The sequence below is a fragment of the Molothrus ater genome, chromosome 22, assembly GCF_012460135.2.
Source record: "Molothrus ater isolate BHLD 08-10-18 breed brown headed cowbird chromosome 22, BPBGC_Mater_1.1, whole genome shotgun sequence".
Lineage (NCBI taxonomy): Eukaryota > Metazoa > Chordata > Aves > Passeriformes > Icteridae > Molothrus > Molothrus ater.
Genome location: NC_050499.2, coordinates 5,675,373 through 5,688,184, shown reverse-complemented (window position 1 = coordinate 5,688,184; position 12,812 = coordinate 5,675,373). Strand labels below are relative to the sequence as shown.

Genomic DNA, 12,812 nt, shown 5'->3' with positions numbered 1-12,812 from the left:
GTGTGCTCTCCCTTGGTGCCTAATCCTTAATTAAGTCACTCTCTGATTAGTGCAGGGGAATTGAGACTCTCCTGCTTGGATTTGGCCTAAGTTTGTTGATTAACTTAAGGATGTGGGAGATAAATTTGTCCCAGCAGGTGGAAGTGGAAGGGAGGTGGGTGAGATGGAGGCATCCACAGCTCTGTTTTGAAACATTGCAAATCTGACCAGATCCCACTCAGTGTTTGTGTTTAATAAACGCAACGACAAAATTCATAATTATCTTCCTAATAATCATCATGCTGTATAATAATCATATAATAATAATCATCAGTTTTGGGGTGGAATTTGATCAGTGCAGGTGATTGGCACACCAAACATTCCAGCTTTTCCATCCAGCTCTGAGAAAATTAAGGATCAGGGTGAAGGAAACCTTTGAAAGTGGAAAGAGTTCTGCAGATGGGAAAAAGCCAGGCTGGAAAGCAGCAGCCTGAGCAGTGGCCTGGCTGGAAAAACCTTTGGGCACACTGAAGGTGAGCCAGCAGCACGAGGGTCTTGCAAATAAGGCTCTGCTGGGCTTCCTGAGCAAGAGCATTGCTGGCAGATGGGAGAAGAGAGCTGAACTGTGAGAAAAGGTGGGGAGAGCAGGGAAAAAGCCAGGCCTGGGGATTTTACAGCTTTGCTGTCACCACATTTCTGACCCAAAACTTCTGCATTCACTCAAGTTTTGGGGTTTTTTTTTTTTTTTACTGTGCATGTAGGACACAGATTTTACTCTGGTTTTTCACACCTCCTTTTCCTGTGAGAAAGGAGAAGTTTTTGGCTGTTGTGGCTGCCAAAGTGCCCAGTGCAGTTCTCCCTTCCCTGCATCTGCTGATACTTACCAGAACTGAACTTCCCTCTTTCCAGAGCCCTCGCAGTGGCCTGAAGGAGAGGATTTATCCAGATGAGAGCCCAGAAAAGGCTGAGCTTCAGGACACTGTGAGTACAAAACATCAAATGTCACAACAGCACCTCCTCTAGCAGTCCCATTAAAATCTTGCTGCTCTCCCCCACTTTCTAAATGGAGCATGCCTGAACTTTGCTTTAGAAAATAAATTCAATTAGAGTGGTGCAGGGAAAGTTAATTAGCTGAGTAAATGTTTATGGAGCTTAAGACCAGGGCCATTTAGAGGTGAGAAATACCTGATCAGCAGTGAAACAGCTGGGCCTGCAACAAGGACAGCAGCTGCACATGCTTTATCCTTGAGTCCAGCCCTCTTCTTTTTTAGGATATTCACTCATTTGGGGGCTGCCATTTCCAGCAGGGCCATGAGTGGAGCTCAGCAGGAAGTGCAGAGCTGTCTGAGCACATCCTCACCCTTGGCATGACTCCACTCCTGGGTTCTCCTTGCCCTCCTCCCAAAGCCACGTTTCCCCTCTGTGCAGGGATGGCCCTGGGCACATGCGCTGCTGCTTGCAGCTGCTCTTGATGCACCTGATTTGATATTTGGGAATGTTGGGATTTTTGGGAGGGGCGTCCAAGGTGGAGTTTTTGCAGAGTTGAAATGATCAGAACATCTCCAAGTTTCCCTGTGGGGGACAGTGCCATGGTTGTGCTTTTCTCCTTCTCTTCAGGACTCGCAGTGCAGTGTTGGCAGCCCCCTGTCCCGAGTGGGGACGCAGATCATCGGAGCAGAGGATGATGATTTTGACACTGAGCAGGAGCAGGTGAGTGCTGGGGCTTCAGCTGCTCACAGTGACCCCAGATGTGTTAAAAAGTCTCTTTTCCCCAGCCCAGCAGTCAAAGAAGGAGTCAGAGCTCTTCAGTTCTCAGTCTCAAGGTTGTTCATTGTTTCTTATCTATAAAATTCTTTCTCCTGTCCAGCCGAGGTTCATTCAGCAGGTCAGACAGAGGCACACTGACACCCTCAGGGCTGTGTTATCTTTTTATACTAAAAACTGCCTGTACAATATTGACCATAACTTCCCAATACCCATCACCTGTGTTAGACAGTGAGCTTCTACTCTAAACCAATCCCAGTGCCGCCAGCACAGCAGAAGATGGAGGCCAAGGAGAAGAGGAGAAAGGCTGGACACACCCAGATCCCTCCATCTTGCCCCCTGAACCCCCATTCTAAAAACCCCAAAAATCTCTTTTTCACCCCATAACAAACTAATTATTATTCTACTTAGACTTTAGTGGCTTGCAGATCTTCATCTAAGGTTGGTAACTTTTTCCATGGGTCACAATCAAAGGCACAGGGGGGTCTTGGGCTCTGTGCCAGGGTCTCTGAGCCCCCTGGCAGGGTCCTGGCAATCCAGGACAGCCAGAGGGAAGTCCTGAACTCTGACACATGGGAATGACTTTTAGCCTTTTTTTTCCCCACCAACCAGAATTCTCCTCCCCTATTCCTAAACTGCTGAGTACTCCTTGTATGGTGAAATAAGAATTTGAGAATTCCTATTGTTGCTGATCTTTCCAAATAGAAGTATTTGGGGAGTTTATGACAATATCCATCTTTGAGTCTGTTATTTTTCTTTCTTCTTCAAACCTCAATGTATTAATTTTTTAAATTATATATAATTAAATTATATTATTTTTAATAATTTTAAATTTTAAATTTATAATTTATAATGAATTTTAAATTTTATAATAATTTTAAATTTTAAATTTATAATTTTATAATAATTTTAAATTTTATAATGAATTTTAAATTTTAAATTTATAATTTTGTAATGAATTTTAAATTTTATAATTAATTTTAAATTTTAAATTTATAATTTTATAATGAATTTTAAATTTTATAATTAATTTTAAAATCCAAATTATAATTTTATAATTAATTTTAAATTTAATTTTAAATTATAAAATTATAAATGTTATAATTAAATTTAAATTTAAATGATTAATTTAAATCATTAATGTGAAATAAATGATAAATTTTTATTTATCATTTATTTCACCTTCTTTAGTTTTTCCTAAATTCCAAATTCTTCTCGCAGCAGCACAGCTACCACATACTCACTCTGAATTATTTTAGCTGTCCTTTCTCCCATTCCTGACTAATTCAGATGTAATTCCCTGTGCCTGCAGATCAATGGGCAGTGCAGCTGCTTCCAGAACATCGAGCTCCTGAAGTCCCGCCCGGCTCACCTGGCTGTGCTCCTGCACCACGTCGTGTCCCAGTTTGATCCTGCAGCACTGGTGAGAAGCTCTGGAATTGTCTCCCTGCCTCACATTTGGGGATCTGCACCAGAATTTACAGGTCTTGTGCAGCACTCACTGCAAGGAGGGAAATGCAGACTCTGTGCAGGTCTGGGCCTGAAAAATCCACATTTATCCCCTTAGATAAAGGGAGAAGCACAAAGAGAATTGTTCCCTTTACATTTGGCTGCTTACAAATGATTATTCACCTCCTGCAAGCCTCTATTCCACCCCAAGGTGTGGGATCAGCTGTCTACAGAGAGGATTTGCCCTCTGTGCTCCTCTTCCAGCCCCTTCCCTTTCAGATAAAGAGAAACACAAAAATAACTGTCCTTTTACATTTGGCTGCCTGCAAATAATTATTTATCTCCTGCAAGCCTATTCCACCCCAAGGTGTGGGATCAGCTGTCTACGGAAGCTTTGCCCTCTCTGGCTCCTCTCCCAGCATTTCAGATAAAGGAACTGTTTCCTTAACATTGCTGCTTACAAATGATTATTCACCTCCTGCAAGCCTCTATTCCACCCAAGGTGTGGGATCAGCTGTCTACAGGAAGCTTTGCCCTCTCTGTGCTCCTCTCCCAGCCCCTTCCCTCTCTCCCCATTTCCAGGGCACCTCCCTGAGGAGCTGGGCAAGGTTTCAACCCAGCACTGCTGAATTCCTTCAAACACTGGAAAGAAAACTTGGAGTTTTCATGGTTTTCACCTCATTTCTTGCCCTCCTGTTCCCCACAGCTGTGCTACCTTTACACAGACCTGTACAAACAAACCAACTCCAAAGAGACCCGGCGTGTTTTCCTGGAGTTTTACCAGTTTTTCCTGGACAGGGCTGCAGTAGGTTCCTCTTCTTTTCCTCATTTTTACCCATTTAGCAAGTGACTTTGACCTTTCTCCACTCACCTGAACTGTGAAAAACTAAGGGGTTAAAGCCCCCCAAAAGAAACAGTTTAAAAAATCAAAATTGGAGTAATGTTAATAAATAACTTCAAAAAATATAAAACTGTAATAAAAATTTTTAGTATTTTTGTTGAAATGTTACCAGGGAATGAATGGCCTCAGGTGCCTGGTAACAAATCCCAGGGGATTTGTTGTTGATAGGAGAAATAATTTATTTCAGCAAGTTCTGGCTCTTCTGTGTTGCTTTTTTAGTTAATAATTGCTGTGGGTATTGATGTGGCTGTTCCAAGGATTGGGAAATTTTATGTCTCTGTTGGAAAGCTGAGAAAATTCTTTGCTGTCATGAATTAAACTCCCAGAAACTGCAGCAGAGCTTTGTGTACCACATGTGCATCTTAAATAATCCTGTGAATGCTAATATATTCATGGGAGTCTTCTCTTTTCAAACCAGCAATAAATGGTTTGCTCAGGTGCTCAGCTTGGATGATTTTGGCTTTTGAGGGAATTTCCTGGAGTGATTTGTGTGTTTTATTGGGGTGCTGGTTTCTCTGTGGGTTCTCCCATCCTTTCTTTCCTTTTGCAGAACCTGAAAGTCCCAGTTCCAGAGGAGATCTCCTTGGAATTAGGTAGGGTGGGAGTGAAGGGCAGAGGGTGGGTTAATTCATTAATTAATGACTTTATTGAAGTCATTTATTGAAGGTGGGGGCTGTTCCCAGAGGAATAATTGGTGAATTTTCTGCCTCCCAGACAGGAGAAGGCCAGAGCTGCTCCCTGAAGAGCTGCACCGCCAGTTCATCCAGACCATGCAGGACAAAGTCTGTCCAGAGGTCCAGAGGAACCTGGAAGATTTCAGGTACCAAAAGCTCTCTGTGGAGTTTCCTTTTCATTCATATTTGAGTTCAGTCAGCGTTCCAGCACAGGGAAACCTGAGGGAGATAAAATTCCTCTTGGATTGGATAGGAACATACCAGGAATACGCCCTGTGGCCAATCCATAATCAAATCATCAGCTGCAATCCTAGAGCTTGGATCCTTCATTCCTGGAAGCTGTGTGAGGAAATGCCAGAGTATTTTTTCTTAGGTGTTGTTGTATAAATCTCTCTTCCTGATTGTGTTTATAATCAGCTTATATATTTTTTTTTTTTTTTTCCTGTCCCTATTTTCCTTTGGGCAGGGAATAATCCCCTTTACAAAGCTCAAGCTGGGCCAAGGGAAATGGATATTAGGAAAAAGTTTTTTCCAGAAAGGGTCTTTACAGATAAAGGGTGTTCTGCCCAGGGAGATGATGGAGTCCCCATCCCTGGGTGTGTTTAACAAAGCCTGGATGTGGCACTGGGTGCCAGGGTTGAGTTGAGGGGTTGGGGCTGGGTTGGACTCCATGGTCTTGAAGGTCTCTTCCAACCTGGTCAGTCTGTAATTTCTGTAATTTAGTTCTGTGAGTTCTCTGAATTCTGTGAGTTCTGTGAATAATTCTGTGAGCTCTCCCAGTCATGGAGTAGAAGTTGATAATTAATTTGCTTTTCCATGTGGAGTGCTGAGCTCCGTGCCAAGCTCAGCGATGAACTTTTCCATACCTAAAACCCTCACGCAGATCCTTCAAACACACCCCAGAATCCCTCTGTGACACACCCTGAGTAATGCCCAGCTGCAGGTGATGCTCCCTGTGCCCTGTTGCAGGCAGAAGAGGAGCATGGGGCTGACCCTGGCCGAGGGGGAGCTGAGCAGGCTGGACGCAGAGCGGCTCCGCGACCGCAACGCCGTGGAGAAGGAGAGGAGCTGTGCAGAGCAGATCCTGGCCAAAATCGAGGAGGTCCTGTAAGTGACACCAAACAGGACAATGGGGGGGAAAAATAACCTTAAAGGTGCTGGGAAAAGCGGGGTGGAGGAATTGGGGAGTGGGGTTTGGTGTCACTGGGTGGCGTTGCTGCCCCTGAGTGTTTGTTGGGGTGGGGCAGGAGGGAAGGGAAGGGAAGGAAGGAAGGAGGAAGGGAATGCAAGGGAAGGGAAGGGAAGGAAGGGAAGGGAAGGAAGGAAGGTGAGGGAATGGAAGGCTCAGGAGGAAGGGAAGGTGAGGGAATGGAAGGCTCAGGAGGGAATGGAAGGCTCAGGAGGAATGGAAGGAGGGAAGGGGAAGGGAAGGAAGGCTCAGGAGGGAATGGAAGGCTCAGGAGGGAAGGTGAGGTTCTTTTGTCCAGGAGGCTGCTGTGAAAATGGCAGGCAGTGCTGCCGTTCTCAGCCTGTGCATTATTAGATCAGAGCCCTTTTCCTGCAGAAACAACAGCTTCACAACCCATTTTCTCCTTTTTAATGTGGGCTGAATCCAATTTCCACAGCTGAACCTTCACTTTTGATTCTTGATTTTATTTTTTTTCCCCTGCTGGGACTGCTGAACATTCTAAAGGACACTTCAACACAACTACTGATGCTCTGGGTGGATGGGACCGGGTGTTAATTGGGTTTTGAGCTTCATTTTCAAACCCTTTCTTGTTTTTAGGATGACATCTCAGCCTCTGGAGGAAGACAAGAGGTAATGGGAGCTGGGGAGCTCGGGCTGTGTGTGCAGATGGAACACGACAGCCCTCTCCCGGCTGTTCTCCAAACTCCTGAATCCCCTGGCACAAATCATTGGAATTCTGAGCATCAGCCTCTTCTTTGCTGATGTTTGCTGCCTGTGTTTCACATCTTAAAAATTACTGTCACTGAGAGTTTGTGTTTATTTCTGTTTTGTGTTGTAACTGCTTCAATCTGCTCTAACATTTCTGCTCTAACATTTATTTTCTGTGTGTGCCTTGTCCTGTTCAGTTTTTATCTGAGCAGCATTTCCTCCTTTTTGCAGTCACCTTTTACTGCTGCTTATTTCTACCATAACTCAAAGCTATAATGTGACATCAAATATGGTTTTAGTGTAGAATTTTAGGACCTTCTGTGTAATTCTCAAAATTGTATTTTCACCTCCTGGGCTTCTGTGCCTTTTATCGTGGAATGATTTGGGTTGGGAGGGACCTTAAAGATGATTTAATTCCAACCTCAGCCATGGGCAGGGACAACTTCCACTGTCCCAGGGTGCTCCAGCCTGGCCTTGGGCACTGCCAGGGATGCAGGGGCAGCCTCAGCTGCTCTGGGCACCCTGTGCCAGGGCCTCCCCATCCATATATTCCATCTTTATTTACACCACAAAATAATAATAATAATAATAATAATAATAATAATAATAATAATAATAATAATAATAATAATAATAATAAAATATAATAATAATAATAATAATAATAATAATAATAATAATAATAAAAACAAGCCAATTTTTAAATAAAAAAAGATAAATTCTGCTGTTGGCTGAGCCTTCCCATTATCTGTGAGAATTCATTTCCATTCATTTCAACACTTCAATTTAAAAATGAACTTCTCAACAGAACCTTGGCACTTGACCTTAATTTTATTGACTCAACGTATTTTCCCAATATCCTCCTCTTAAAGCTCCCTGGTTTTTTCTGTGTTTGGCAGCTCCACCATGCAATATGTGATCCTCACCTACATGAAACACCTGGGAGTGAAAGTCAAAGAGCCTCGGAACCTGGAGCAGAAGCGGGGCAGGATTGGGTTCCTGCCAAAGATCAAGGTACTGCTGCCGGCCTCAGGGTTTGTGTGCAATTCAAACCCAGGTTTGCAGGAAAAAAGTGAAAAATGGGTGTGGTTTTTGTGTTTCAAGAGGATCTGGGGTTGCTGAGCTGCACAGCAAACCTGGGAGTTGAAATGGGGTTCTGCATCTGTTGGTAGAGGCATGAGTTGGAAATACTTGGAATTATTTCCTTTATCCCCGAATTCACCTTGTTTTTGGTGTTATTAAAACTTTGGGCGAGGAATATTTCATAGAACACAGCCTTGGACCACAGGGGGGTCTCATTAAAGCTGTTGCCTTGTTTACTTCCCTTTTTTCTGGAGAAACTCACCCAAACCCTCCTGGTTCGTGATGCAGGAGAGTTCTTCTCCCTGCCACCCCCACTTTTCCAATTATATAATGAATATTTCCACCAAAACTTCGTCCCTGTGGGCGTGATCCCTTGTCTCCCACAGCATGGGGGTGTATCTGGTCACAGTAGCTGCTCATTTTCATCAACATTTCAGCTTCCTTTGAAATATTAAGAGAGTTTCAAGCAGTTCTGCACTAACCAAAAAAGGTGAAACAGCGTGAAGCCTTTTTCAAGCTTTGTGTCCTCTCCCTTAAAGAACCAATTAAAACCTCAGTAAACAGCTGGATTTGAAGCAGCGAGGGCTGAGTTTGCTTTTCTTTTTCTGCAGCAAAGCATCAAGAAGAGAAAGAGGGAGAGGAGAAAGGGAAGAGGAGAGGCTTCCCCAACATCCTGGGCCCCCAAGGAGACCGAGCCGACACGACAGCAGCGCAAGTATGTCAGCCCAGGCACCCCTGAGAGCCACAGAAAATCCCTGCTGCCTCCCAAAATCCCTGCCAGGAACCCTGTTTGCCCCCTAAACCTCATCCCACCCATCCTGCCTCACCCAATCCCGGTCCTCACAATTTGGACCCCGTTTCTCCCAGTTCCCTTCCAGCCCTGTCTCACCCTGAGGGGCCGTGGAATTGGATTTGGGCTGGGACTGAGTGATTTTTCAGTAGTTGAGTGATTTTCAGCAAGACTGAGTGATTTTCAGCAAGACTGAGTGATTTTGAGATTTTCAGCTGAGAGATTTTCAGCAAGACTGAGTGATTTTCATTAGAATTGAATGATTTTCATTAGGACTGAGTGATTTTCAGCAGGATTGAATGATTTTCAGTGGGACTGAGTGATTTTTCAGTAGAATTGAGTGATTTTCATTGGAATTGAGTGATTTTCAGTAGAATTGTGTGATTTTCAGTGGGACTGAGTGATTTTCAGTAGAATTGAATGATTTTCATTAGGACTGAGTGATTTTCAGTAGGATTGAATTTTCAGTAGAATTTGGTTTTCAGTGGACTGAGTGATTTTCAGTAGGATTGAATGAATTTCAGTGGGACTGAGTGATTTTCAGTAAGATTGAATTATTTTCATTAGGTCTGAGTGATTTTCAGTAGGATTGAATGATTTTCAGTAGGATTGTGTGATTTTCAGTGGGACTGAGTGATTTTCAGTAAGATTGAGTGATTTCCAACAGGATTGAGTGCATTTAAACTTCTTCTTGTTAAAACCCAGCTTCGAAGACGCACAGACCTGGTTGGCCCTGCAATGCTGCTTCTCTCAGCACTGCAGGGGTGTTTTCAGCAGGGTGACGAGTCTCTCTGTCCAGTTGGCAGGGCCATGGAGATGCAGAAGCCCAGGCACCCCAAGCACTCACCCACAGCCTCTTCTGTGAGCCCAGAGCCCCCCGAGTCCAGCAAGACGCGCCAGAGTGGCTCCTCCAGCGATGGCACAGATGCCCCCTGCCCCCTACCCCCCTGCCAACCCATGTCCCCCCTGGCAATGGGCCCTTTGCCTCTCCAGAGGGCAGCAAGGACAGTGACACAGGTAGGGTGGAATGAAGAGTGGTCAAAGGTTGTGGGCTGTGAGCAGGATGTGCAGAGCGCTGGTGCAACGAGCTGGGCTAATTAGGCAACGCTTTGATGTCATTAGAGCTGCTCTTCCTCACCTTAATCAGCTTTCCTCAATTAGGGAATGTTGCCACGAGCTGCAGTGGTTGTTAGTGGGTTCAGCCAGCGTGGCATTGGATCATCCAACAGGAAAAACCCAGCAGGTGCCACCTGAAGCTTTTGTCACTGAGATTCGTTCTTACCGCCCTGGGAATCGAGTTCCTCCAGCTCTGAAGCTGGAATCAGGAGGCTCTGGAGAGGCTGGGAGGTTCTCTGGTGCCCTCTAACTGGGTTCCTCACCTTTCACATTTCTCCTGTGTCCAGGTGTGAAGCAGCCTGGGGAAGCCCGCCGCCTGCCAGTGAGTCCATGGATGGCACCCCCCGCACTCCCAACAACACCTTTGAGTTCCCATCTCCTCTGAAAAACCTGCAGGAGGAGGAGGGAGAGGCTGAGAGGTAACTCTGGCTGCTCGAGGGAGCCTTGGGAGAGAGTCAGGAAGGCTTGGAATGGGTTGGAAAATCAGTGTAGAGTGACCTTTGTCAGTGTGACAGTGTCAATGCATAAATGACGTTGTTTGTGTTAAATATTGTTGGTAGATTTAGGAAACTTTGGGTTTTGTCTCTGCTGTGATAGAAAACTGTCAGGAGAGGGGACAGGATGCTCTGCCTTGGAGCTCAGACCACCATTCTGAGGTTGTTCTGAGCAGGGAGAAATTCAGGCACAAGCCCCCTAATGATTGCTTTCCTCCCTTGCAGGATGGTTGACATGGGAACACCGAAGCCTTTTCGCAAGTGAGTGTGCTTAGAAATGTTTGAACTTGACTGAATTTGTTTGGATTTCAAATGCTTATGAAGCAGAATGCAGCAGTGCTCTTTGTTCTGAGGCAGCACAGTTGTCTGCATGATCTCTTTCTCTTTAAGAAGACACGAAATCAGACACTGGCAGCCCATTTGTAGGGCAGGTGGAGTGAGCCATATGCAAAAATACCCCTTTGATCTGTGAGTGAAGTGGAATGATTGCTGTATCCACTGATTTGAATGGATGGCAGTTGGGTTAGGGAGTAGAGAGATCCCTATTTTCCTTTTCAACCTGTATTGCTGTTGGTTCTGTACCTGCAGATAGACTGAGGCAAGAAACTGTAACCTGCCCTTTTCACTGCCTTGATGTCTGACTGCAAATGATTTGATCTGTGCCATTAAAAGGAGGGTTATGAAAACACTGTCAGAACAGTCAATCTGGAAAGGGCAAAATTAGAGAATGTGCCCAGAGGTTCAGGCATCAAACAGCCCCAGCTGGCAGGGACAGTGTGTTCATAAAGCTGATTGATGTACTCAGCTTTTCCCTGAAATGGGAATTAACTCCCTCTTTTTTTCTCCCGCCGTCAGGATGGACAGTGTTGGCTTTGCAGATGTGCAGAGTGAGGATGAGCTCTATGACTTTGACATGGACATGGACCCTCCCAACTGGCAGCAGCTTGTGAGCAGGGAGGTGCTGATGGGGCTCAAACCCTACGAAATCAAACGTCAGGAAGTGATAAATGGTGAGATGGGGGTTCTGTCCTACCTGGCCAAGCTCAGAGCTGAAAAACCTTCCCCTGGAGCTTTGAAGTTCTTAAAAATTTACAATTAAGTGGTGTTTTTTTTTTTGTAAATAATAGCTGGAGAATTCTAGAACTTTTGGTTTGAAGAGTTCTTAGGTGTGAAACCTGTGCTTGTTACTTGGAAATAACCTGAGGTGAGATTGATCCAGTGAGAAATAAGCTGAGGTGAGATTGATCCAGTCCTTAGAGGACAAATAAACAATATCAAGTGGTTATTAAATATTAAGTGAGTCCGTGGATGGCAGCCCCCACACACCCAACAACACCTTTGAGTTCCCATCTCCTTGGGAAAACCTGCAGGAGGAGGAGGGAGAGGCCAGGTTTTTAATATGTTCTGTAAAAGAAAACAAGAAAAGCTTGGTTTTTAGGCAAGCAGGTGATGGAAATCAAGAAAGAGAAAGAGGGAGAGGAGCTGCTCCCAAACTTGAGCAGATTCCAGTTGCAGCTCCTGCAGAAGCCTTTGTGTGGATTTGTGAGCTCAGAGCTGTTGGTTTGGGATAAACGATGGAATTTTCCAAACATGGAATCACAGCAGGGCCTGGGATATGGACCAGGGAGGAAAATGCTGCTGAGGGCCCTGCTCTGAGCTGCCCTGAGGCTGCCCAGGTGCCATCCTGCTCTCCCTGTGTCCCCAGAGCTGTTCTACACGGAGCGAGCCCACGTGCGCACGCTGAAGGTCCTGCACAACGTCTTCTACCAGAGGGTCACCAGGGAGGGCATCCTCAGCTCCAGTGACAAGAGGAAAATCTTCTCCAACCTCGAGGACATCCTTGGGCTGCATGGTAGGAACAGCTGGATGCTGCAGTTTGGGCTTCCAGTGGCTGAAAAATTGAAGCAAAGGAACCCTGGAACATGAGGCAGCTTCACCCAATATTTGAGATGGAGCAGAATTCTTCAGGAATTCTTCAGCACTGCCCTGGGCTTGCTTTTGTTCACACTTGGCTCCATTTCTGAGTCACAAAGATATTTTGATAAGGAATGTTGTGTCCAGTGTTCCCCTTTCTGTGTTGATTCATGCTTGTGATAAAAGAGCAATGAGCTCTCTGGGCCAGGGTTTGAGGGGGAACAACTGCTCCTAGAGAGAAAAACAGAAAACAGATTTATTAGATTGATGTCTGTTTGTTTCTGAAGGGTGGCCCTTCCTCGTTGTTTAGGACAGGACTGCTCACACAGGAATTTCAGCCACTGAATCATCAGTTGTGTGGTTTTCTGGCTTCTGCATTATTCCTGTTGATAGAAAAATTACATTGAACCTCAGAAAGATGAGTTTGGAATGGTTCTTAGGGGTCCTTTGAAGCCAGGTGAGACACAAGTGCAAAGGAGTTACATCACATTTCATTAGATATCTTAAATTGATTAAGTTGCAGGATGTTGTTTATTAGCTAATTAAAATTATTTCAAATCTGATCTTCTCCTAGAATAGCTTTTATGTTAAATGCTGAAAATTAAGCCAGCATTTTGACCACTATTAATAAAATTTACCTTTTTTTTCCTTCTTCTTAAGTTGCACTGAACGATCAGATGAAATCTGTCCGAAAAGGAACGAGACTTCAGTCATTGGCCAAATGGGGAAGATTTGCTCTCCTGGGTAAAAT

At 44.8% G+C, this 12,812-nt stretch overlaps 1 protein-coding gene across 1 annotated transcript in view; it reads left to right on the top strand.

The window, feature by feature from the left end:
* The window catches only part of LOC118695650 (rho guanine nucleotide exchange factor 12), an 82,760-nt gene that overhangs the window by 52,167 nt on the left and 17,781 nt on the right, over positions 1-12,812 (top strand). The window contains 21 exon segments of the mRNA XM_054517067.1: positions 889-960; positions 1,597-1,689; positions 3,056-3,166; positions 3,899-3,997; positions 4,644-4,686; positions 4,808-4,913; positions 5,737-5,874; positions 6,554-6,586; positions 7,564-7,678; positions 8,364-8,418; positions 8,421-8,462; positions 9,337-9,507; positions 9,510-9,554; positions 9,941-9,963; positions 9,966-10,072; positions 10,373-10,408; positions 11,003-11,157; positions 11,853-11,999; positions 12,722-12,748; positions 12,751-12,780; positions 12,783-12,805. Coding sequence (XP_054373042.1) covers positions 889-960; positions 1,597-1,689; positions 3,056-3,166; positions 3,899-3,997; positions 4,644-4,686; positions 4,808-4,913; positions 5,737-5,874; positions 6,554-6,586; positions 7,564-7,678; positions 8,364-8,418; positions 8,421-8,462; positions 9,337-9,507; positions 9,510-9,554; positions 9,941-9,963; positions 9,966-10,072; positions 10,373-10,408; positions 11,003-11,157; positions 11,853-11,999; positions 12,722-12,748; positions 12,751-12,780; positions 12,783-12,805 — 1,671 coding nt within the window.